At 41.1% G+C, this 27,590-nt stretch overlaps 1 protein-coding gene across 3 annotated transcripts in view; it reads right to left on the bottom strand.

The window, feature by feature from the left end:
* The window catches only part of Ppp3cc (protein phosphatase 3 catalytic subunit gamma), a 70,836-nt gene that overhangs the window by 31,360 nt on the left and 11,886 nt on the right, over positions 1–27,590 (bottom strand). For 2 of the 3 annotated variants that reach the window (XM_036199507.1, XM_036199504.1), the window contains exons 2-4: positions 15,360–15,557; positions 14,630–14,754; positions 5,728–5,839 (exon numbers count right to left, since the gene is read on the bottom strand). In XM_036199507.1, coding sequence (XP_036055400.1) covers positions 5,728–5,839; positions 14,630–14,754; positions 15,360–15,557 — 435 coding nt within the window. The remainder of the gene's footprint in view (positions 1–5,727; positions 5,840–14,629; positions 14,755–15,359; positions 15,558–27,590) is intronic. The other variant, XM_036199506.1, reaches the window with a different exon arrangement.

Raw genomic sequence — 27,590 nt, forward strand, 5'->3', positions numbered from 1 at the left:
TCTTCACAGCATCCCTATGAAGGAATCCCTTTCTTTCATTTAAAAGCTGAGGGAGGCAGCTGGAGGTGGTTCAGTTGTTAAGAGTACTAGATGACTTGCCATAAAACCAGGGTCAGTCCTCACCATCCACATGCCAGTTCACAACTGTCTGTAACTCCAGGTTGATGAAACAGCTCTGGGGTCAGATGCCATTTCAAACAGTACGATTAGCTCTAACATCACACCGCACCCGACAAGTGACAACGAACAGGTGATCTGCGCACTGAAAAGAAGTCCTAGGAGGAGGCATGGCTGTAGGGAAGAGATCGAATGACGACATGGTTCACCGTGTGAAAAGGAAGGGGCACTGGGGCTGGAGAGACGGCTCAGCAGTAAAAGCACTCTTGCTCTTCCAGAGGACCTGGGCTCAGTTCCCAGCACCCACATGCTGATTCACAACCACCTAGAACTCCAGTTCCAGGGTATCGGATACCCTCTTCTGGCCTCTGAGAGCACCAGGCATGTATGTAGTGCACAGACATACATATAAATACATGTATAAATACAAACACAATTAAATAAAAGGGGAGGGAACTGGGCTCAATGGCCAGAACTGCAAACTTATCAGTGGCAGAACTCAGACACATTCATGTTCTTAAGCATCCTCACAAATTCTTCCTAATCAGAGTATAGGGATTGGAACCCATGGCCTTAAAAATGCTAGGCAAGTGCTCCACCAAATGGTTACCTCCCTATCCTGTGAATTTTCAACATGGGATCTTGCCATGAAGCTTAGGCTGGCCTAGAACCAGCAGCCTCCTGAGTTCTGGGATTACTGACATGTGCCACTGTTTACACCATTATTTTTACGTTTAAATTATACAGAATCTAAATACCCAAATTTATAATTCCTGAAGGTCAAATTAGCTGATTCAAGAATTTTATTTTCATGAAAAATTATTGTCTATATTGTAGGATAAGACTTCTCTAAAATAAAGGAGAACTAATCACAACCACAGGGTCACATTTATAGAAGTTTTAACTATTGCCAATAATACAACAGGATGGAACAAACTTTTACATGTAATTAAAAGAAAAGAAGGTCTCATAGCCCAATCTGACCTTAATTCACTTCCTAAGTGCTGGGATTACAGGCATGCATCATCCATGGACAGCAATAAAAACATAATTTTAAAAGAATTCTAGGAAGAGTTTTGAGAGTCAGCATTATTTATAAGAAACTACAACCTGCCTAGCCACGCAGCATATATTTTCTTAATTTTTCTTTGCATTCACTAAAAATTGCCCCTCTGTCTGTGTCTTTTCTCTCTCTGTCCCTCCGATCCCCACTAGAGATCCACTTGCCTCTGCCTCCTGTGGCAGGATTAAAGGGGTGTGCAGTACCGAGACAACTGAATTTTCTAGCCTAGCTGAAGAATCCTGAGGGTAAGGTAAAGTTCTGTCATCCTTCTAGAGCAGCTTGATAATTAAAAAGAAAAAGAAAAAGAAAAAGAAAAAGAAAGAAGAAAAAGAAAAGAAAACGAAGTACACAGCCCTTGACTTTATGGACACACCAGAGTCTAACAGGCCAGTCTGCTACTCTACATAATGCAGCAACCACCAACAGCATTGGTTCTTTAAAAACATGTTGTGACGGCACTGTTTTCATTAAGAAACTCATTACAAGAGTTTCTGGAACTTGTCAGTAAGCTATCAAAAAATAGTTCATGAAACAACAGACTACCCTCCCTGAGAAATCTGGATCTAGAACTATGAGATGGGATCAATACATCCAGACTTCTTGCTTTCTAAGTACATAACAATAAAAAGATGGTATGTAAAAAATTATCCGTTAGCCAGGCATGGGAACACATGCCTAGAATCTCAGGAGGATGAGGCAGGAGGCTCACTGAGAGTTTGAAGCCAGCAGGGACTGTGTAGCAAATTCAAGGCATGCCTGGGCAGCCTAACAAGCCCTTATCTTAAAAACACCTCTCCCAGCCAAGCAGTGGTGGCACACACCTTTAATTCCATTACTTGGGAGGCAGAGGCAGGCAGATCTCTGTGAGTTCGAGGCCAGCCTGGTCTACATAGTGAGTTCCAGGACAGCCAGGGCTACACAGAGAAACCCTGTTTCAAAAACAAAACAAAACAATTTAAATATCCCAGTATAAATAAGAATGAATGTGATGAAGGCCTGGAGACACAGGACTGTAATCCCATCTAGCTAAGAGATACAAGGCCAACCTGGGGAACTTAGACTCTATCTCAAAGTAAAAAGTAAAAATAGGACTGTTAACACACACACACACACACACACACACAAATATTGATATGAGACAAGAAAAGCTTCTGCCCACACTCCTTAAAAAACATTAACAAGCCTGCAGCTGCACACAATGCAACTGATGCCACTTAGCATTAATTATATGGTTCTGATTCTAAAAGCCACAGTGGCCCATAGGCGAAATCAGCTTATCAGTGAGCAACCATGCAACACACTATGCTTTTCCTTATATAGGAATAACATCATATTTGTACTTTAATGTGTATGCTTGCTCCAAGACTTATCTGCATCTTGCATGCAGGGTTAGAAATGAAGTGGGAGATGCTATACAGGAGACTAAGTGACTGGGCTGAAGTATATCGAGAAGCACACTGAAAGCAAACAGAGACAGGAGGTAAGAAGCTCTGGGCAAAATAAGACGCTCAAAGCATTTCCTGAACCTATTGTTCCATCTTCTAAAAATAGTCAGAACCAATTATGGAACCAATTATGCTGATCACAAAAGAAATCTACTTCACTCTCCAGCACCAAAACCCACAAAAGAACAAAGGGAAACTTCGCTTAAAGGGGGAGAACAAGTGAGAGAAGTACAGTAAATGCTCCTTAAAAATCAAACCAAGCAAGAAGCCTGAGCCTAAGTTCAATGAACTGCTGTGCATAGCCTGGCAATGCAGGACCCTGTGTCAAAACCCAAACCACACACCCACTTCACTCAGAACAGGACATCCACAGGCAATTTTCTTGCCACTCACTTAATCCTAAGTACAAGTAGCTGACTTCCTTTATCAGCTGTTTTATACATATTATTTCATTTTCTAGGCAAAAACAGTGATGTTTTAGAGAAACTGAAAAGTACTTTCAAATCTTAAAAGTAGATGAAGGTGACAGAGAGTAGAAAGTTTTTTCAGACATTGGCACAGTCATTCTTTGATTTCTTTTACATCATGTGTGCACGTGCACATACATACATAATGTCACAAATGTGGAGGTCAGAGGACAACTTCCTGGGGATTGAACTCAGCCCATCAGGCTCAGGAACAAGTGCTCAGCCATCTCACGGGCCCTCCAGTCATTCTGAATCAGTTGCATATATCTGAGTTACTAGGAGTACTTCAAAAACCTATTTGTGAGCCAGTGAGATGGCTTGGTGGGACACAGCACTTGTTGCTGACCCACACCAGAATTCCATCCTCAGAACTCACACGGTAGAAGGGAGAGTCGAGTCAAGGGCCTCCACACAAGCCCAGGCATGCTCATTCCCATGCACATACACAAAATAAAAAAATAAACATTAAAAAATACTTATTTATAGTGCTGAGGGTTGAACTCAGGGCCTTTCACATGCACTGAAGTATACCCCCAGCCTTAAAACACAAAAACAAAAAACAACAACAAAAGCCTGTAAGATCCAGGAGTAGTAGCATCTACTCAAGAGGCTAAAGGAGCTAGGAAAGTTTGAGGACAGCCGATATATAGTGAGTTTGAGGTCAGCAAGGTCTACATAGCAAGATCACATCTTTAAGAAAATAAAACAAATAAAAAGCCCTCCCAATACTTGGTCCCCAACCGAGTAATTTTAAACTGCTAATTTGCAGCTTGAAAAAAAATTACTAAAGTAGTACATAATGATGGCAAAAAAAAAAATAATAATTCAAATAGTACTAGAGAGGATAGTAAAGTAAGACCTTCTGACCCAGCACCCCAGAAGTAAACACAATGCCAGTTTCTTCTGCACACAGTGTACATGGCCAGTAAATGGTTTCCTCAGCTAACAGCATATCTGAGCATCTCTCCAGACAGCACATACAGATCCCTTAATATTTAAATAGTGGCCAATCATTGCTTTAAAAATATTTCAGGGACCAGAAAGATGACTCAGCAGGTAAAGTACTTGCTGTGTAAGACTGAGAACCCGAGTTTAATCCTGGGAACCCACATAAAGGTAGAAGGAAAGACTGGATCCACAAAAATAATCTTCTAACAGCCACACTTCCACACCTGTCTCTAATACTAACATATTATATTTAATCGGCCCTTTATTGACAATTATTTTCTGATTATAATTTACACTGACATGAACATCCTTAAAAAGCAACTATCTTACTGGTTTTCATCCATCTATCTGTGTTGGGCAAACTGCAACATGACTCCCACTAGCTTCCACTTGGTATAATATAATCATCCACTTTTTCTGAGTCTATGGAAACTGCCTATGATAAGCCTCTTACTGTTACACTTCCCTAGACAGCAAAGGGAAGATTCTCCCAGATGGACATGGCCCAAGCACATGAACGTTTAAAGAGCAGAGGCTTCCTCCAGCTAGCTGACTATAGAAGTCAGAGACTCATTCAAACTGGGCCAGAAGAAAACCAACACCTACACTAGGAACTCCCTATGGGACTCGTATGTCAAAAACCTGAAAGTAGTATTTAAAAACCAAGAGTGACCCCCAAGTTAGGAGCTAGCTGGAAAAGAAAAACTTAAACCCACAGTTTCAAGGACTCCAAACAACTGGTGACCTCAGAGGAAGACTCTCACAGTCCTTACAATATTGTGATCTCAGTTGAGCAAAACTTACCAGGATCCAGACTCTGACCCTGCTAAATGTGACAAGATTCATGTGTGAGCTCACTGAACTCCTGACAATGCTTTAGCATCAGTATACAGTCTGACAAGTCAAAATACTGAGCAAAGGGAATGCATACCTGCAATCTTCACAAATATTACAAAATTGCTGTCTAAATACTTGACACCAATTCAAATACCTACCAAGAGTAAATCTAATTTGAAAACTTTCCTGGTCATTATCTGATGGTGTGTTTATTTCAGTAAACTTCTGAGGCTGTTATGATCTGAAGATGCTTTATTTGCAACAGACTTTAGTGTCTAAGGAAATTTTTTTGTGTTCTTGTTTTTTGAGAACAGGTCTCATGTAGCCCAAACTGACCTTGAATTTACCCATGTAGCCAAGGCTGGCCTTGAATTCCTAATCCTGTTTCCACCTCTCAAGTGTTGGGATTACAGGCATGACCACTAAACCTGGCTTACTATTTCTTTTAATAACTCTGACCTCTCCTTGCAGGCTCTACTAGGAAGAAGGCTGCCATTATAACCACCCCCATGTCCAACACAGGATGTTACTGGCAAGAAGACCCAATCTGAACACATGGAGACCAATCTATCAATCAGTAGAGTGAGGTGTGGGTGTTGGATAAACTCATTCTCTGATAACAGCGTAGGAGTACCTATTTTTTCTTCTCTGTTTCTTTTAAACAGGGTCTCACTCTATAGTCGAAGCTGGCTTCAAGCCTGTGGTGGTCCTTCTGCTTCAGCCTCCCAAGTATTGAGTTACAGGCGAGAGCCACCAAGCCTGGCTTATTTTTTTTATTTTGAAAGTATGATCTTAACTGAGCATGGCAGCACATGAGGTAACTAAACATTCTCTAGAGATGTATACTTACATTCCTGTTTGAAGGTGAAGTACTCTGTAAGGTGCCTGCATTCATGATTTCCTCGAAGCAGAAACAATGTTTTAGGATGGTTAATCTTTAAACTCCATAAATACAGCACACACTAGGAGACACAATTAAAGGTTAAATGTTCTTCATGACCATGACAATACATAAAGACAATTTGACTAAATCAAAATGATGTGCTATCTGGTATATCTCACTGTAAGCCCCAAGTTGAGAATGTAATCTTCTAGCTTTCACGTTACCCTTAAATTTGGTAGAATAGCCTTCATAAAATCTCTCCTAAGTATCTAAACACTGAGAACTCTCCGGGCAAAGCTACCAACATACATACTATAGTCCCAAAACCTGCATCACTGTTTTACGATGGAAAACACTAGGACCAAGAACAAGGAAAGATTATTTACTATTTATCACTATTCAATGTTACAATAGAGGTGTTAGCCAATATAATTAGACAAATGAAATCAAGTAAAGGCTTCAGAATGGGTAAAGGAAAAATGTAAAGTATCATTACGTGCAGACAATATAACTGTATAATTGAAAACAGAAAAATCAATACTAAAAGGAGCTTAAATAATAGAAGAATTCAGCAAAATAGGATATAAAATTGAATACATAAATGAACAAGCTTTTATATAAAAATATGAACTAGGGTACCATGGTATAAAAATTATATTTAAAGCCGGGCGGTGGTGGTGCATGCCTTGGTGCGCACCTTTAATCCAGCAGGTGGATCTCTGTGAGTTCAAGGTCAACCTGGTCTACAGAGCAAGTTCTAGGATGGCCAGGGATACACAGAGAAATCTGTCTCGAAAAACTAAAAAAAAAAAAAAAAAAAAAAAATACATATAGAACAGCAACAAAAAGCTAGGGATATAGCTCAGTTGGTAGAGTGTCTGCTTAGCATGCACAAGGTTCTGAGTTTGAATCCCAGGACCCATAAATAAAACATAATGTCCCAAACCCATAATACTAGCACTTCAGAGGCAGAAGCAGAAAAATCTGAAAGGAACCAATAGTTCAAAGTCAACCTCAGCTACACAGTAAACTGAAGCAGCTTAGGTTATGTGACACACTGTCTCCAACAACAACAACAACAAAAACCCCACAATGTCCTGAGCCAGACATGGTAGCATAGGCCTGTCATCCCTGTATTCAGGCAAAGGATCATGAATTCAAGGCTAGGTTAGACTACATAAGGAGTTCTAGACCAGTCTGGTTACATAATAAAACTTAAGCTCATTAAAAATAATACCAAAAACTTATGTTCCACAATATACCAGTATTTTATCACAGTCCAGAAACAGATCCACGTTCATACGAATATCTGTATACAATAAAGGTGGCATCACAAATCACCAAGTGAAAGCTGTGCATGGCAGCTCATGCCTGGAGTGCCAGCACTGAGTTGGCTAAAGCAGGGGGACTGCCTTGAACTGGAGGCTAGCCTGTGCTACAGTATCAAATCTTGCCTCATAAAAACAAAAAATAAGACCATTGAGGTAATAATGAGCCTTTAAATAAACAGCTCTGGGGTCAGATGCCATTTTAAACAATAAAGTTAGCTCTAATGTCACACAGCACCTGACAAGTGACAAAGAACAGGTGATCTACGCACTGAAAAGAAGTCCTAGGGAAGAAATCGAATGATGAGATCCATGGGCAAGAAAACACAAACATGTTTCACTGTGTGAAAAGGAAGGTACAGCAGGGCTGGAGAGAATGCTCAGCAGTAAAAGCACTCATTGTCTTCCAGAAAGAAGACCTGGGCTCAGGTCCCAGCACCCACATGTTGATTCACAACCATCTAGAACTCCAGTACCAAGGTATCTGATGCCCTCTTCTGACTTCTAGGGTACCAGCCACATACATGGTACACACATATACATGCTGGTCAACACTAATATACATAAAATAAATAGATATATAAAAAAGAAATTGCATGGTAAAGACAATGCAGCAAAACCTGACAAAACTACATTATTTACTTAACTCTTGACCCATTTTTAAGTCATGCATTTCTACCAATATGAAAACACGTAAACATGCTACAACACTGTCACAGCTAAATATTGGCAATCACCTACACTGCAAGAACCTTTGTGCGCTCTCTCTCTCTCTCTCTCTCTCTCTCTCTCTCTCTCTCTCTCTCTCTCTCACACACACACACACTACCATGACGCTATAAAAAAGAATGAGAAAGACTCTTTTGTCTGTTACTGGTATCTCTTATCCATGTTACAGACCGATTATAAATTCCAAAATCTGACATAGGCCAAAAACCTGAAACTTGGTGTCAACATGATACTCCCAAAGACTTGGCTTTGGAGTATTTCAGATTTTACTTTTGGATGAGGGATGCTCCGCTGGTAGCTTCTAAGCAAATGCTTTAGTACCTGAAACCTCTGCAAGAAGAAACAAGCATTTCAGACACAAGGACTCAAACTGCACTGTGATTCCTAACTGGGGTCTCTCTTCCTGCCCTAGGCTCCTGCAGTCAGTTTACTATAAAACAGTCAGAGAAATTTGTTCTGAGACACAACCATGTCTCAAAGTCCCCCAACCCATAAAAAAGCAATAGCAATTAAAATAGTAACCCGGTAGCTTCATATTACATTTGGAATGAACCTAAACTCCCTGGCTAGGTTTGCAAGGCCTGCCCACACCTAACCTCTGTCTGTCCCTCTGCTACACCTCCTAACCCCTTACTCATGAGTGTGCTCACCACCCCAGCCTTGTTGCTCTCCGGGCCGTTCCTGCTACTGAGCTTTCCTAGTACCCTCTGCGTAGACTGGACCCTCCACTTACCTGTCCTTGCTCTTGAAGGTCATTCCAGTTTCTAACCAAAGGTGTAGTCTCTGAAAGTCCTGCCCTGACTGACCCATCTATTAGTTCTTCCTGTCTCCCTTTACCCTTTTACTTTGATTTCAGCTTCATGGATAGTAAACAAATAATAAGCTCCTGCCCCCCAACAGAAAATCAAGAACTTTTAAGAATTTGATTTAAGGAAAAGTCAGACATGCTATTAAAGATATATCAAAGTGAGATGACCGGTGGGTAAAGAGCTTGCTGTGTAAGTCTGGTGACCTGAGTTCAATCCCAAGAACTTACACAAAGGTGAGAGGACGTTAACTACCTCCACAAGATGGCCCTCTGACCACTCCATGCATACTGTAGCCTGCACACCCACCCACCTCACCCCCATACAGTAACAGGTTTTTTTTAATTGAAAGTATATTCAATAAGACACTAAGTTCAATAATGTACAGAACAAAGTGGACAATAAGCTTTATACCACTTTCAGTACAGTGATACAAAATCTAATTAACTGGGCTGAGAGATAACTCAGTGAGTTAAGGAATCTGCTGCCTAACCCAACAACCTGAGCTCAATTCTTGGAACTCACAGAGTGGAGAGAACCGACTCCTACAAGTTGTCCTTTGACCTCTATAGGCATGCATGTAAGCACGCACACACACTAGGACATAGCTACAAAGCCATTTAGCATTCTCAAAAAAGGTGTAGGGGGACAGATGTGTGGTGATGGTCTCAGCACTGTCACAGAGAAACCAGGCCGCCTCCTGCTACTCATCATTCTGTGAGTCACAAAGGATCTGCTTTTCACCCTTAGTCCCACCTCACAGTCCTCACAGTCATGAAATGGCTGCCTCAGGACACATGTCCACATTTGAAATGACAGGGTGGATGTCCAAAAGCTTTACCCTGCACCCACAGCTAGAGAAGGCAAACACTGAGTTTACAAGTCACCTTGGCTTCACAGTGAATTCAAGGCCAGTCTGGGCTTTCAGAAATTCTGCATCAAACAAAATAAAAGAAACCTCCAAGTTTTAACTTTTCTAGAGCCTTTTCCTGTAGAAAGGTGTCCGTAAGACAGACGTGCAAACAGAAGCAAGAGCAGTGCCAGAGAGCTGTCTACGTGAGAGTGGGCAAAGGGCTATGCTTGTCCTTAGGCTGACCGAAGGCTCGGAACTGGAGCTGCCTGAACAATTCAGACCAACCTTCCTTCTTGAGTCTGAAATTCCCCTTGCAATCCCAGTCCTACTTTCTGGAACAAAACAGGGCTTTTGTTACTAAGGAAAGAGGAGGCAAAGGTGCTAAGCAACATTGTCTATAAGCCTATTTGGCCAACACTAAAGGAATGGCAAAAAATAAGTTCTGGCGTCTATGCCACTAATTATACACCTTTGTAGAAAAATCAATGACAAAAATGCTTTTAATATGATGACGAATGGAAAAGACTACAAAAGGAATGCCTGTGGTAGTCCTAATTTTCTATTTAAAAATGCACACAAGGGGCTGGAAAAGACGGCTCAGCAGTTAAGAGCGCTTCCTTATCTGGCAGAGGACCCAGATTCAGTTCCCAGCCTCCCCACAGTGGCTTACAGCCACCTGTAACTCCAGTCCCAGGGGTCTGACTTCCTCTTCTGACTTCTGTGGGCATCTGCACACACAATATACAGACATACATGCAGGTAAACACTCATACTCATAAAATAAATACATTAAATTTTAAAAGGACTTAGAATATGTATTTAAAAATACACATAAAAGATTGCAACAATCAACAAAAAGTTGAGGGCAAGGGAACAGCTCAGTACTACAGTAGCTAACTGTGGTGTGTGAGGGGCTGGATTTCCTCCAGCTCTCGAAGAAAACTGAAAAATAAAAAGACAGTGGCTGGAGAGATGCTCAGCAGGTCAGAGTGTGAGCTGCTCTTCGAGGACCTGAGCTGACTATCCAACTCCCTCATCTTGCAGCTCAAAACTGCCTGTAACTCCAGCTCCAAGGGAATCTGAAACCCTCTTCTGCCCCACAGGCACTTGTACACAAGCGGCATAATCTCCCCACCCCCACCCCCTCTCTCACACACAAATGAAAAATGTTTAAAATAAAATAAAAAATGAAAACACTTTTAATATGTACGTGCATCAGGGTATGGTATGTGCACGTAAGGTGTTAAGATTCTTGGAGATGGAGTTACAGGCTGTTGCGAACCATCGGGTAAGGGTGCTCGGAACAGAGCTCTAGTCCTCTGCAAGAGCAGTACAAGCTCTTAACCACTAAGCCATTTTTCTAGCCCCCAAAATAAAAATTTTAAAGATAATGTCCAAAAACTAAAAACCACATAGTGGTTTATGCTTATACTCCCTCCCAGCACTTGGGAGGTGGAGACAGGCACATCAGGAGTTCAAGGTTAGCCTTAGCTACATAACAAGTTTGGGGCTTTGGCTATATGAGACACTATCTCAAAAAACTGGAAGGGGGTGGTGGCTGGAGAGATGACTCAGCAGTTAAGAGCATTTATTGCTCTTGTAGAGGACCGGAGTACAGTTTCCAGGACCCACATATGGAGGTTCACATTCTCCTACAACTCCACTTCCAGGCATCTCGTGCTGTCTTTTGACCTCCGTGGGCCCCAGGCATGTACTTAAATACCTTCAGGCAACATTTACACACATAAAATGAAAGTAAATAAAATATTAAGAATAAAAAGAATTAAATCACCACTGTACCTAAAACTTTCAATTCATTTATGTTTTATGTTATTAAAAAAAGTTAAGTTAAAAAACCATCCAATATCAAAGTCAAATACAAACTACAATTTATTAATATTCATTCACTTAACAAATGAGTGCCTATTATATATCAGGAGACTAGGCTAGCTCTTTAAGATTTATTTTTATTATTTTTCATTACATGTGTATGTGTATGCCTTTGTGTAAGAATATGCACATGAGGGCAGGTGCCCAAAGAAGAGTTATTTGGACCCCCTGGAGCTCGAGTTTACAGGCAGTTGTGAGCTGCCTGAAGTGTGTATTGAGAACCAAACTTAGGTCCTCTGCAAGAACTGTACATGTGGGACTGGAGAGATGGCTCAGCAGTTAAGAGCATTGGCTGCTCTTCCAGAGGACCCAGGTTCAATTCCCAGCGCCCACATGGCAGCTCACAAGTATCTGTAACTCCAGTTCTGGGGATCTGACACCTTCACACCAATGCACAACTTTACAGCCTGCTAGAAAGTTGGTACTCAGGAAATTATTGATAAAGGATGGGAAAAACATGTAACACAATTTCCTGAAAATGGTATTTAGGTACAAAGCTCATTGCGGATTTTAAAATGTAATTTAGTAATTGTATCAATGAATTGAAACTATTTAAAAACCAGGAACTAGAGCCAGAGGACAGCATATGCCTGTTGTTCTAGCTATTTGGGAGGCTAAAGCAGAAATTCAAGACCAACCCAGCCTACACAGCAAGTTCCAGGACAGCTAAGGCTACAAAGAGAAACCATGTCTCAAAAGAAAGAAAGAAAAGACCAGCTTAAGGAACATAAAGACACCTGCCTTCAAAACAAAACAAAACTCAAGTGCTGAGTGGGAGAATTCAGGCTGGGTTTAATCCCCAGCACCAAAATATAAATAAAATTATAACTTTAAAAGTCTATTTTTAAATAATATAAGTGATAGTAATAAATAATTAGAAGATATTTTGTCACACTTAAGGTTTTTTTGGGTTTTTTTTGTTTCTTGTTTTTTGTTTTTTTTTTTTTAAATTATACAGCTATCTGTGTCTGTGTGCACATGAGATCCGGTGCCCATGGAGGCCAGAAATGTCTCATCTTTTCCAGAGCAAGAGTTAAAGATGGCTATGAGCCACAAGATGATGTGGGTACTGGGAACTGAACCCAGGTCCTTTGCAAAAGCAGTCTGTGTTCTTAACATCTGAGCTATCTCCCCAGTCCCAATATTTATGTTTAATAAGCTGCTCCAGGGGATAGGGATTTAGTACAGTTGGTGGAGCATTTCCCTAGCATGCATAAAGTCCAGGGTTCCATCTTCAGCACTACATAAATATCAAGGAAGCATGACACAGGAGGATCAGAAGTTCAAAGTCATCCTCAGCTATATAGCAAGTCTGAGGCCAATCTAAGTCACATGCAACACTGCTTACATAAAAACAACAATACATTTAATTAAGTAAAACAATGAATAAATTATTGAAAACATTCTGTATTCTTCCCTTCTGCCTCTTAAATCATCTTGTGCTAACAAACCCATAAAGAAATAAACCCAGTGTGCCTTTTAAACACCCAGCCTTTGGCCTCTCCCTACTGAGATGATGTGCTGACCATGGGGAAAGCTTTCAATGACAAAGTCTGGAAGCATGACCTCCACTCACCCAGTGCCTATAGGACATCCATGAGTGCCACTGAGCAGCAGGACAAGGCACAGCAGTGAACTGGACTTACTGTCTTCATCTATAGCATCAACCTTTGTCCCTTATTAATCCGACACTAAAGGAATTTGAGGCAGTAGCAGATAAAACTGAACTTTTCAGACATAGAACGTCTACTCCCACCCTCTTTTGCAGACCTGAGAATTAAACTCAGGGCCTTGTGCATGCTAGGCAAGTACCATGTCACTAAATTGCATCCCTAGCTCCCTACACTGCCATTTAACTGAAGAGTAAAATAAAAATGTTATTGTTCATTCTTCCTGGGACTTCAGAACTGTCTCTTCTTTGAACACTAGGTAAGACAGATGAGTTACATTTAAAAACAATGCTATGGGGGCTGGAGAGATGGCTCAGAGGTTAAGAGCACTGACTGCTCTTCCAGAGGTCCTGAGTTCAATTCCCAGCAACCACATGGTGGCTCACAACCATCTATAATGAGACCTGGTACCCTCTTCTGGTGTGCAGACATACATACAAACAGAATACTGTATACATAATAAATAAAGAAATCTTTAAAAATAAACAAATAAATAAAAACAATGCTATGAGAAGAAGAAAAAACCTTCCTCTACCAGGAGCAAACTAGTACAGTGAAATTCTTGTGCTGTGAAGAGCACACAGCCTAAAGTCACTAAAACACTAGAGAATTTGCCATCTTGTGTTTTTTCTGGGGCATATTACAAAGTTGATTATGATGACTTCTTCAAAAAGGATCCTTCCCTGGTGGATATAAACCCACGATACAAACGAAACATGAATGTGCTGTAACTGCATGGCATTCAAACATGAATTAGGTCCCAAAATAAGTTTGTTTACACATAAAAGTATATATTTGTTTTTAATTCTACTCATGTTTCCATCATCTATTTCTTAAAATATATAAAGGAATTGTCAATTTTTATTAGCTCTGCTTCATGTTTTGCCTTCTGGTGAATGTTATTGTCTGTCACATGCACCAGGACCAGAATTCCCTCCTGTAAGGGACTCCCTGACGCCAAGTTCTCACAGGAAGTTAACCCTAAGAGTCAACTGTAATCTTCTAGTTAAGATTAGCTAATGCAGACACTGTTTAGAATGAAAAGCTATGTCTGTCCCTTCTATATAGTCCAGACAGCATCTTCAAAAAAGATAGCTCAGCAAATACTTATTTTCAAAATTAGCTTAATATAGCCTTCCATATGACAGGTTTTCTACAGGTTAAAAAAAGATCGTTTTTAAAATAAAATAAGACATTTCTCTATTAGTTGAAAGCCAAATGTATGAGCTGACTGTTTGGAACCTTGGCTTACACAGGGACACTTTGCTCAGCCTGGAAGGAGGGGACTGGACCTGCCTGTACTGAATCCACCAGGTTTAAATGAATCCCCAGGGGAGTCTTGGCCCTGGAGGAGATGGGAGTGGAGGGGAGGGGCAGGGGGGAAGGTGGGGGGGGGGGCGGGAGGGGGGAGGACAGGGGAACCCATGGCTGATGTGTAAAATTAAAACACAAATATAATAAAAAAAAAGTCAAATGTAACAAAGTGGATAAATTCTACCAGTGTTCAGATCTTAACCTCATCTATGAAGGGATGGAGAGCAGATCTTAATAGAAGGTGATAGGATAGGGGCAGCAGAACCAGGTTAATTTTACCTCTATACTGAAATAGCCTCTGTCCACATAGTCACCCAGAAAGAGGTAGCGAGTATTACTAGGTGATCCCCCAACTTCAAACAACTTCATCAGGTCAAAGAATTGTCCATGAATATCACCACACACTAGGGAAGAAAGACATGAGGTGAACATTATGAATTAGAAGGAAAAGGACATTAGAGCAACAGGGACAAGTTTAACTCTTAATTCAATCACTTTGGCTTTTGACTGGACTTCTGTATAATTAGTTACTTAATCAGTACTTTTTTTTTTTTTTTTTTTTTGCCGGAGCTGAGGACTGAACCCAGGGCCCAAGCGCTCTACCATTGAGCTAAATCCCTAACCCCAATAGTGTACTTAATTTTTAGGTGTGTGTGTGTGTGTGTGTGTGTGTGTGTGTGTCTGTCTGTCTGTCTGTCTGTGGGGGGGGGTATGTATATGAGTGCAGGTGTCCACAGAGGCCAAAGGTGTGGGATTCTCCCTATAGCTGGAGTTACAATGGTTGTGAACCACATACCACAGACACTTGGAAGGAAAATCTGGTCCTCTGCAAGAGTAGTATGTGACCACCACGCTTGAGCCCCTTATGCTGTTTTTTAAGAAACAAAAGTCATTCTAACCAATCTCGAGATTGCTTCAAAATCCCTAGAAATATTAACCACACTCATTTCTGTGATCATTTCTCAAAATCAGTGCAAATCTAAGGCCACCACGCAAACGCACTTCATACCTGTGACCGGAGCATCCACTTCTATCATAGTCTTCTCTTGCCTCAGGATGGCAGCCCCATCATTGATTATCTTTAAGGCTACCTCCTCTTCTACCCGGCCTTCTTTCACCAAATGGTTCTTCAAAACATCTGATTTAGGTTTCCCATTCTCAAATACTTCCTTCAAAGTTAGCCGTTGTGTTGGAGGAAAGGGGACAGCTAAAAAGACAAAAAATAATTTAAAAATTTTAAAGGCACAGATAACAATCACAAACATACTTTTAAAAATAAACTAGGCCAGGCGGCGGTGCATGCCTTTAATCCTAGCACTTGGGAGGCAGAGCCAGGCAGATGTGAGTTTGGGGCCAGCCTGGTCTATAGAGCAAGATCCAGGACAGGCACCAGAGAAACCCTGTCTCAAAAAACCTGAATGAATGAATGAATGCATGAATGAATGAATGAATGCATAAACGAACCTAATAACTTCATAGTACTTCATAGTATTAAAACAATGTGAAAAAATTCTGACACTGTGTATCAGAATTGGTAATTCTAATTTTAAAACAGTCACAGTTCAAGTCATATCCCAAGTCTATACATTTATGTCATACACAAGCACACGCGCGCGCACGCGCACACACACACACACACACACACAGAGAGAGAGAGAGAGAGAGAGAGAGAGAGAGAGAGAGAGAGAGAGAATGAATAAATGAATGGCTGTAACAAATATATATGTTTTAATAAAGCAGATGACTGAAGATGTAGCTGAGTTTGTGGAGTACTTCCCTTGAATGGACAAAGCCCTGTGTTCAATACCCAGTATCACATAAAACAGGCTTGGTGGCTCCCATTTGTAAGCCCATTACCTGGAATGTAGAGGCAACTGGGACAGAAGTTCAAGGTCATCCTCAGATATAAAGAGAGTTCAAAGCCAAACTGGGCAATATAGGACCTTATAGCCATTTAGTGCCCACTTTCAATATTTGACCTATCATAACTTTGGACTATCAGGCAAAATCTTTAGGCTGCATTAATTTAGCAGGCTGCTAGCTTCCACCAACCCCAAAGCTAAGACTTTCATTCAGATAACATCTAAGACCTACAACTTTGTTGTAACCTGTTAACTTGATGCCTTGATTTCTGACTGTTTTCTTTTGCAACTATAAAACGTCCACATAACCTCTTCTACGTGAACACACTATTTACAGTGTAAAGGTTAGTCTCGTCAATTTGACAAGACTTAAAATCACATAGAAGACAGACCTCTCAATGTATCTGTGAAGGTGCTTCCAGAGAAGGCTGAGGGGTACAACCCATCCTCAAAGTCAGTGGCACTCTCCAGCAGGAAACCCAGGATAAAGTGGCCCAAGAAAAGGTAGTCTGCACCTGCCTTGCCCACCTTCATGTCTTCCCAAGCGGAGCATCTATTGCTACTGTGGCCACCAGATTCTAGTGTCCTCAGCTTCCCAGCACTGTCTCTTCCATGGAAACTGCCAAGGCATTTAGCTTCATGGACTGAGCAGCTACTAAGTTCCCAGATGACCACCACTGGCCCCCATTACATAAGTCAACCTAACAGATCTCCTTTTATAATATATATACCTATTTATTGGCTTTGTTCTTCTATAGAATCCTGACTATATGAAAATTGGTACTGAGAAGTGAGGCTATTACCATGACTACTTGGCCATAGGGTTCTTAGACCTTAGAAGTGGTTTGCAAGAGGAATTTAGAAGAGTTTGGAGCCATAAGCTACAGAGACCCTAGAGTGCTATATGCTGAGCATTAATATGGAATATGGAAAACCAGAATATTGATAGAAATGTAACCAGTAATGTCTCAGCTCTTGAGTTCTCAGAGAGAAACAAGGACTTGACTAAGAACTGACACAGGGCTAGAGGCCATTCATAGTACATTCTGAAGGGGAAAAACAACTGGGTGATTTCATCCTGTGTCCTGAAAACTTTGAGTGAGGAATGAATTAAAAGGTAATATACTGGGGCTGGATAGATAGATGTCTCAGCAGTTAAGAAAACCTGCTGCTTCTTGCAGAGGACCTGGGTTCAATTCCCAGCATCCACATGGTGGCTTACAACCATCTATAACTCCAGGAAAGGATCTGATGCCTTCATCTGACCACCAAGAGCACTAGGCATGCATGTGAACATATAAACATGAAGGTAAAATGCCTACACACATAAAATAATAGGAAATAAGTAGATGTTTTTAAAGGCAATATACTAAGAATTTTCTATTAGGGAAAATTCCAAGGCAGTTTAACATCCAGGCTAGGGCATGGTTACTGCTCACTGTTCTTAGGTCTACAGTGGGAACAGAAACATAAAAAAAAAAAAAAAAAAAAAAAAAAAAAAAAAATGCACTGTCTGCCGAGGAAGGAACATGGGCACGTTCATAGTTGCAGACAAGGTGGTGCACACAAAGCAGCCGTAATTACTGTAAGAGATGAGCATCACGAAAGAGTAACCTTACTTACAGGTTGCACTGGGACAACAGGAAAGATACTCGATAGCCCAGCTTATAAAAATAGACAATCTTTTGAAAGAAGAGGCTGAACTAAGACAGCAGCTGAAGGGTTTCCCTGCTAAAAACAACCACCTAGAGATGCGTCTCCCAGTTCAGCCACCAAAGGCCACAGAGTCTACGACAGCTGCAGGAGGAGGAGACCAACTGCAGCCAGAGGCGCCAGCAGAACACAGCAGCACTGTCCACGGGGTGAGCAGATGGTAGAGCCTTACACCCAAAGCCAGAAAGCGTCTACCCGTGGCATCTCTTTCTGCTCCCGGACTGGGCACAAAGGGACCAGCTGCCGAGCACCTGTGCCACAGCTCCTGCTGCCACATCTTCCCTGCTGTGGCACACTACATCTTTCAACTGAAAGCCAAAATAAATCCTTCCTTCTTAAGCTGATACTTGGCAGGTAACTGGTCACAGCGATGAGAAAAGTAATACAGAAGCTATCTGGATCTTTATTCCTGGGCCATGATCACTCATATTTGGCTCAGAATCAACTATCTTTTATTTCCTTTGAGGTGAGAGATGGGTTTTATATTAACAGTGGGCTAATGCAGATAAATAATAATAATAATAATAATAATAATAATAATAATAACAATAACAATGTAAAGGGGCTCTATTTAAATGGAAAATGAAATGTAAAATTTTTATAGGAGTTTAGGACAAAGGCTCTGACTTGAAGGTTTACAACAAAGTAGGTCTGGCTACCTGTCCCAAAATGTCAACTTGAGACAGATTAGTGGTAAAAGGTAGGAAAGAGCTCCATTCCATGTGGCCACATTAGGAAGGAGTCTTATAGAATGAGGAGGAGGGTCTTTGCACAGCTGTTAACACAGGCAATCTTGATCAGGGTGGTCTGGTTGGTCATTATCTTGGTCTATCCTGCAAGGTTCCACTGGCTATAAGGAGGTCTTGACTGCTTGAGGAGGGCAATAGAGTTCTCGCTGTGAGATAATTCTTACACAAGAGAACAGCCTCAGTTCCCTTCATGGGGTAATTGCTCCCACTCAGTGGGGTAATGTCGTCACAGTGGGATCTGCCTATAAAAGTCTGGAATTAAAAAAAAGTATCTTGAACGCCTGTGTCTTCAGTCTTGTATTTTATAGAGAGGTTGGGTAAATTTAAGGCTAATGAATTTTACATTGGTAGTTTTTAGCTATGCGCTCCTTAAGTGATCAGTATGTCTATGTGCAAAGCCAAGCAGGAATCTGACCTGAAGTCTAAGAAAACAAGGGATGTACCGAATGAAGCCAGAGATGCCAATACTTGGTTCTGGCTTTTAGTTACCAACTGTGTACCTACAAGTGAAGGGTTGGTGCTTTTTAGCAAAGCTGTTCTTTTAAGTCCCAATATGATCATACAAGCTATTAAGATTCAAGAAGCTCAACATTGATCCAAGAGACTTGGGGGAGCATGTGTGGGGCCCTGGGGTTTGAGTTTCAACGTTTAAAAAGCTAAAAAGAACCAGAGTCAGGCTGGAGAGTTGGCTTAGTGGTTAAGAGCACTGGTTGTTCTTCCAGAGGTCCTGAGTTCCCGGACACCACATGGTGGCTTAGAACCATCTATAACGAGATCTGGTGTCCTCTTTGGGTGTGCAGGCATACATGGAGGCAGAACACTGTATACATAATAAATAAATCTTAAAAAAAACGAACCAGAGTCAGGGTTGGAGAAAATAGGTTCAGGGAGTACTTAAATTGAATGCAGCAGAAAGGGGCTTGCACTTCTAACACTGTGTGCTCTGGACAATCTGCACAGTTCTTTTGGTTGTTCAAAATCAAACTGGTCTAAAGAGGAAGGTCTTACAAAATCTGAAGCCATGGTTTTCAAAGTTAGATAATTAGAGCAATCTCCTGAAGAAGTTTCCACTAAGAACACACACACTAAATGCAGACTGCTCTGAGTTGAAGCATGGCTATATGGATAAACTTGTTAGTTAAATGCATTCCAGCTATCATATATCAGGTCACCTTGCGCCCTCCTCTTTTTCACTTGTTTGTTGTGGATTTGGACAGTGTTCAGGATCAATCTAAGGCTTTGCTCCTGCTAAGCAAATTTCTATTGATTAGCTACATTTGTTGTTGATGTTCTTAATCATCTTTTCTTTTTGGTTTTTCGAGACAGAGTTTCTCTGTGTAGTTTTGGTGCTTGTCCTGTAGCTCACTTTGTAGACCAGGCTGGCCTCGAACTCACAGAGATCTGCCTGGCTCTGCTTACCAAGTGCTGGGATTAAAGGCATGTGCTACCACCGCCCGACATTCTTAATCATCTTTATTAACATGTGTATACACTTTGAAATTGGTTTTAACAAAACTGACTACAAAGGAATTAAAGTTTCCTTCCTTTTGAAAATAGATATTTTTCTTTATGAAAAGTGTGTATCATAATTTATCTAAACATTTTCTTTCTGTTGGGTAGACTATTTAAAAATTTTTTACTTATTGTTACAGATTTATATTGCTGTGAACATCCTTGGTTTGTTGTTACTTTTGAAACAGCACCTCTCTCTGTAGTCCAGACCAGCCTTGAAGTCTAGACAATCCTGTCTGAGTATCCCAAGAGCTTGAGATCTAGGCCTGGCCCACCATACCCTGCTAACTTCCTTGTATATTTCTTTCCCAAAATCTTTGATTTGTTACTCTTTCATGGATATCTAGAAGCCAAATATATCAATTATCTAATGCAACCTCACAAAGTGTTCCCCAACACAGTGACTTAAAACAATAACCCCTTATTGTCACTCATAGACTGTGAATTCAGAAGACACAGCAGGACTGCCTGTTTCTCTCAACAGGACATTAGTAGGCCCAAGACTAGAATCACCTGAATGCTGTTCACTCCCTCATCCAGTATGCTTGTCAGCTGAAGCTCAGTTCAGGTTTTTGATGAGAATACCTGCATGTGGCCTTTCATGTGACTGAGTTCCAAGGACAAGCATCCAGAAAGAGCAAGCCAGAAGGAAGCTGTGTACATCACACCATAGCCTCATATGCCACATTACATCATTCCCAACTGTCCCAGCATTCTCAAACCCACCCACGTTCAGGGGAAGAAAAGTAGATTCCACCCACAGATGGAGAGTGGGACAATTCTGTGAAAGCCTGAGGTCAGGGCCAGTGCTAAGGGTGTTTCCTAGAAGAAAAAGGACTAGGGCTGTGGTTCAGTGGTAGATGAAGGCCTGGGTTCAATCCCCAGCACTGCCTACCCCTACTCCCAAAGGAGAAAAAACTACAGGCCCTTGGCTAATACAGGCTCTTGGCCAATCCTTGAAGTAAAAATTTTCTTTTCATAGCCTTTCAGTAATTACGAATACTTACTTTTAGGTTTGGTTTTGTTTGGATGGTTGGTATTTATTGTTTTTTAAGTTAGTTAAGTTTCATCCTGAAACTCAATACACAGGCCAGGCTGGCTTCAACCCTGCTTTGATTCTCTTGTCTGCCTGCACAGTGCAGGGATTACCAGCATTCCCAGCTTACAAATACACTGTCCTGCTACAAGTGGTGGACCAGACTGATACACAGTCTTGAAGCGTGCTAAGCATGAAGTATGAGTTCTACCATAAGGTACACCCCAACCCCACACATACACAAGAAACTAACACTGGCTGCCTTCTTTAAATTAAAACCACACCTTGTACAACATGATGACTCGTAGAACAGATAAAGTAAGAACACCAAACCAAAATGTGCATCACAGGTTATCAAGACCCAAGTAGATCCTTCAGATCCATGTCCCAAGATAAGAAAAAAATAAATCAAAGGCAGCTCAGCCACTAGACTCAACCTGACACTGGAGCTTTGCAACTTCTAGCAACTCTCTAGTTTACACTCTCACTAGTTCCTGGCCAGACTGCAAGCAGCAGTATGTGATGAGTGGCTGGACTGTCACTTGAGGAGTGCCTGCTCCTGACTGCCTCCCTCAGAGAATCAGTTTCCTCTGGATCTCTCTGTTGACATGTGAAATAAACCTAACTCCCCCTGCCCTTTTCTAAGAGTGTGAGAGAAAAACAACAACAGGGCGACTGAACTGTCAATCTTGTCTCTTTTGCTCTCTTCCCTGTGGTTCACGCCTCTAGACTGTCCTAGGCCCCACACCTTCCTTTATTGTGGGCCCGTCACCAAACACAGAACAGTTCTTCAGATACTTGTAAAGGTAAACGATGCAAAGCAAACTTTAAAAGATTACTGGTGATAGCTGGCTCAACAGGTAAAGGTGCTTGATGGACAAGCCTGGTGAGCTGAGAGCTATCTCGGGAACTCTCAAGCCTGGTGAGCTGAGAGCTATCTCGGGAACTCTCAAGCCTGCTGAGCTGAGAGCTATCTCGGGAACTCTCAAGCCTGCTGAGCTGAGAGCTATCTCGGGAACTCTCAAGCCTGCTGAGCTGAGAGCTATCTCGGGAACTCTCAAGCCTGCTGAGCTGAGAGCTATCTCGGGAACTCACTTAATGGTGGAAGAAGAGCACTGTGTGCACAAAGTTTGGACCTCCACACACGTCATGCACACACACATATAAATAATATTATTTTTTTACTAGTTTTTTAAGTTGCTTGGCTATCAAAAGAAGCTGTCCCTAAACAAAACAAGCAGATGAATAAATGAAAAGGAAGCTCCAACTGATTATGGGGTATATGGAAGATTATTTCAAACTAAATACGAGTTCTTGTCTGAGTCTCTATCTGAGACACTCCATGTGTCATCTCCAGAACCTTAAATGGTGCTGTGCTGTCTCTGTCACCCAGAAGACAGAACGAGTCGTTATACAGGAAATGGGCCAGCGCTTAAGGTCACAATCTATATCATGAAAGGCTTGATAAGCATTTACAACCTATCAAGAAAGCGTACAGCTCTCAATGGTAAATGCCTGGTTTGACTAAAGAATGATCAGAAGTAGAGACAGAGAAAGAAAACAGAAGCCACAAACTGCGTGAAATGCTCAGGACAGACTAAGACTTGAATAACAGAGAAACTGAACTAAAGTAAACCCCACTGTGTAGCGCAGGCCACCGAGCTCAAGCACTCTTCTGCAGCCTCAGACCCTTAGACCTCTCCACCTTCCTGATGCTGAGACTTTTAATACAGTCCCTCAGGTGTGGTGACCCCAATCCTAACACTATTTTTGTTACTTCACAACCATAGTTTTGCTACTGTTATGAATCATATAATGCAAATATCTGACGTGCAGATATCTGCTACCTGTGAAAGGGCTGTGACTCACAGGTTGAGAACCACTGTCTTAGACACTAAGACCCTACTCTACACACTGATCTGCAACTTGGAGGGGGCTCATGCAGACTAAAGGCAAAACCACTCAAATTAGATGGTAATCACCCCGGCCCAGACTGCTAACTTTACTTCAGCTCCTTTACACCTTTTACAGACTTTCTGACTTCTCTTTTAGGGGATGACACTACTTTCTACAATAAGCTAAATAAGGAAAGGTTGTTTTTCATGCCTGGTGTTCTCCAGTGGTGGGCTTTACACTTTAAGGAAGCAACTGATAAGATGGATAAGAAGAATTTTTACAAAATACCTTTTAAAATTATTTGACAATATAGTTATTAATAAATCAAAAATAAATGACTTTAGATTTGTATTTCATTCCATTATAAGTGAATCAATCAACAGCAATACTAGTAATATTCAATCTAGTTGGAATTCACCTAATACTCAATCTAGTTGGAATGTGAGTATTGCTGGATGTTAGAAGATAAGAAATTCACTGTTTCTATAAGACTAGAACATTATCAAGTAGTTCGAGGTGGTAATGAGTTTGAGATTTTGAACTTATTGAAAGCAAACCACAGGTCTAGTGAGACAGTTCAGTACCTTCCAAGCACAAAGTCTCAAGTCCAGTACTTAGAACCCACACAGAAAAGGTTGGCACACATAATCCCAGTACAGGGGAGGCGGAGTCAGGTGGACTCCTGGGGCATACTACCCAGCTAGCATAGCCTACTTGGTGAGCTCAAGACCACTGAGTCTGTCTCAAGAAGTAAAACCAAGGCTTCATGTGGTGGTGCCTTGATTTCAAGTGGGATGATTTCAAGTGTTGGGATTAAAGGTGTGTGCCACCACTCTCTGGCTCTGTTTCTCTCCTAGACTGAGTCAATCTCATTCCGGGGTGGCTTGAAACTCATAGAGATCCAGACAGATCCTGCCTCCCAAGTACTAGGATTAAAGGTGCATGAGCCACCACTGCCTGGTCTCTATGTTTAATCTAGTGGCTTGTCCTGTTCTCTGATCGTCAGGCAAATTTTATTAGGGTACACAATATATTTCTCTCTCTCTCTCTCTCTCTCTCTCTCTCTCTCTCTCTCTGTCTGTGTGTGTGTGTGTGTGTGTGTGTGTGTGTGTGTGTGTGTGTATGCACAAGCAGTAAGAGATTTTAACTGCTGAACCATCTCTCCAGCTCCCAAGGCTTTTTTAAAATCATAGATATTATATATTGGGCAGGGGATACAGCTCAGTAGTAGAACCCTTGCTTAGCAGGTACAAGTCCCTGAGTCTGATCCTAGCATAAAACACACACACACACACACACACACACACACACACACACACACACACACAGAGAGAGAGAGAGAGAGAGAGAGAGAGAGAGAGGAATGTAAAACTATTTTTTTTAATTAAGGAGCATCAAAAATTTACCACAAATCTCTTCGAATCCTACCAATTAAAATGACCACTGTTAATATAATAGATGCATTATTATTTTTGTTACTGAAATATATTACTTTATAGTCAGTTATGCTGTAGACATATTATTTTTAGTTTTGTAAGTAAGCTACTCAAATTTTCTTGAGCAAATAAATATTACTAATCCTATGATTTTCAGAGCTGGCATCATCTCACTAGTCTGCTGCTGTGAAATCCTAAAGAGTTTGCTGCTGATTTGCTTTGGGAATAAAAATTAATGTGCCAACAAGTTAAAAGCTTATATTTACTGACCAGTGCAGTCTGCTTGCTTATAAATAATCAATAAGGACTTTGGTATCTTTTACCTACTTTTCATACATTTGGTTAATTTACAGCTCTTTAAATATAGATGACTAAAAATATACTCACATATTAAAGCTAGCTGAAACCCCATCATACATATTATAGGTGTTTCCCTAAAACATACCTTTTAAAATAAAGAATTTCAACCTAGACAATATTCAAAGCACATTTTATCTTTCTAAAGCAATCTACTTATCTCCACTCAGAGGGGCTGTTCGTCTTTTTCTTTCAGACTTTCAGTTAAATTTCTCAGCAGTCTATCAATTCTACAACCTCATTTTAACCAAAGTAAGTTATCTGCATGAAATCTGCATTAATTTTATAATATAGCCTCCAGAACTACTTTTTAAAATAAATTTATTGATGTTTACAGACTACTGTGTCTGACAATTTTTTACACATGTATACACAACCAATATACAAAACATTCCCATCATCCCCCAAAGGAATGGTGGTTTACACCTGTAACCCTAGCATAATCCTAGCACTGAAAAGGCCGAGGCAGAAGGCAGAATGACTGGGAAAGTTTTCGGCCAGCCTAGACTAAACAGCAAGACCTTATCTCAGAAAAGCAAATGAATAAATAGGGCTGGAGAGATGTCTCAGTGGTCAAGAATACTTTTCAGAAGACCAAGTTTGGTTCCCAGTACCCATCCATACAGGGAGGTTCACAATTGCTCCAAGGGATCCCACGCCCTCTTCTGGCTTCCTTGGGTGTGTGCATATGTCCCAAGGGATTACAAGTGTTAGCCACTTCTACAGGAGTGCTAGTGGGTATCTAACCCACCGATCCTTCTCCCAGCTTCCTCCTCCCTAATACATAAATCAGAGCATTATGCCACGGGCTGGAATGAAAATAACCTGAGAGATCAGTCAGGTCTAAGTGTAAACAACAACTATATAGGCAGGAAAGGACAAACAGTTCAGATGCAAGATGCCAAGTAACAGGGAAGTGGTTATATGTTATAAACCTGAACCCAATCCAATTCTTACAGACACTAAAAAAGTCCGGGACTTCAACTATTATTAAATTATTTTCAACATTACTTCTCACCTGAGTTACACTAAAAAACTGTAAGAAACTTGTATCTCTAGTTTAAAAGAGAGCCAAGATAAAACTAATAAACCATTGATTGCATTTACCTTTCTGGTGTCAATTTCAGTATGTGAAACAGGACACAGACTCACTGAACTCTTCGCTGTAATAATGGGGCATTTTATTCTTCTGTCACTCCTTCCTGACGAAGATTGCTGACCTCCTTAATTTTATTTAACAGCAACAAACTTGATCAGGCATGGAAGCACACCCTTGTAAGCGTAGCACTGGGGAGTGGGGGTGGTAAGGATCAGTTTAAGAGCCTCAGCTACTTAGCCACTTTCAGGCTGCCCTGGGCTACCTGAGACTCTGTCTCAAAACAAACCAACAAAAACACAGCAAGCTTAGAAAAATAAACCCACTGGCCACGACTAACATCATCTTCCTTACTAATGAGAGCTAGGAAAGATGTGTGTGGGGGTCACACTCCATTTCTTTATGAAGCTTCGACATCACACTTTCATCTCCTACAATTCAAGTCCAGTCATCCAGTATCATCCTTTTAAAGGCTGATAGAGTACACATTACTAAGACAAACATTCAATACCTAATCAATCTGTTTCTATTCCCAGCCTAGAATTCTGGGTAATAATGATATTTGTAAAAGTGAAGTTCTGGAATCTTTGGTAGACAATGAGCTAGAAGGATTTTCAAAGTAAAATCTAAAATGCCAAGGGAAAAACACTAGGGAAATAATTACATTATTGTTAAATAATTACATATTTATCTACTACTATCTCACTGTGTAGTGGCACGTGGCATATGTAAGATTAACACAGGAGTCTCCCTTGAAGAACCTTATATTCTAGTTAAGTAAGATAAAACAACTCACATAAAACAAGATAGAAAAGAGTATATGGTCCAGTGGTGGAGGCGCACGCCTTTAATCCTAGCCCATGGGAAGCAGAGGCAGGCGGATCTCTGTGAGTCTCAGGCCAGCCTGGTCTACAGAGCAAGTTCTAGGACAGCCAGTGCTACCCAAAGAAACCCTGTCTCAAAAGAAAAGAGAGAGAGAGAGAGAGAGAGAGAGAGAGAGAGAGAGAGAGAGAGAGAGAGAAACACCATGTATGATAGCACATGCCTATAATCTTGGCACTTGGGAAGCTGAGGCAGGAGGATCACCTCAAGTTTGAAGCCAACCTGGCCCATGTAGCAAGTTCAAAGCCAACTACCTACCTAAGAGTGTACCTGACAACAAAACAAGATATAACCACAAACGTGGCAATCACAAGTGCAGAAGGCTGCACACCAGGGCCTCCCAGCACACTGGCTAACGCCACCACAGGGCAGACTGTAAGCATGGGAAATTACATAGTGAGGGAAAGAACTAATGATGGCGGCAGAAACGAGCTTTGGGGAGCACCAGACTCATTTATTCTATCAAAAGAAAATCTGTTTAGCTGTCCTTCAACTCTTGCACAAAAATAAAAAAGATATACTAAAGGGGAGAAAAGAAAAAATTCCAGACACATATGTAATACATTGTACATATGGAGACTTTGAACGTTTTTAGATACATATTCTTTTACATGTATGATGAGTGTTTTGCTTGCAGGTATGCATATGTACTATGGGTGTCCCTGGTGCCTACAAAGGTCAGAAGAGGGAGCTGGATCCTC

The sequence above is a fragment of the Onychomys torridus genome, chromosome 9, assembly GCF_903995425.1.
Source record: "Onychomys torridus chromosome 9, mOncTor1.1, whole genome shotgun sequence".
In the NCBI taxonomy this organism is placed as follows: Eukaryota; Metazoa; Chordata; class Mammalia; order Rodentia; family Cricetidae; genus Onychomys; species Onychomys torridus.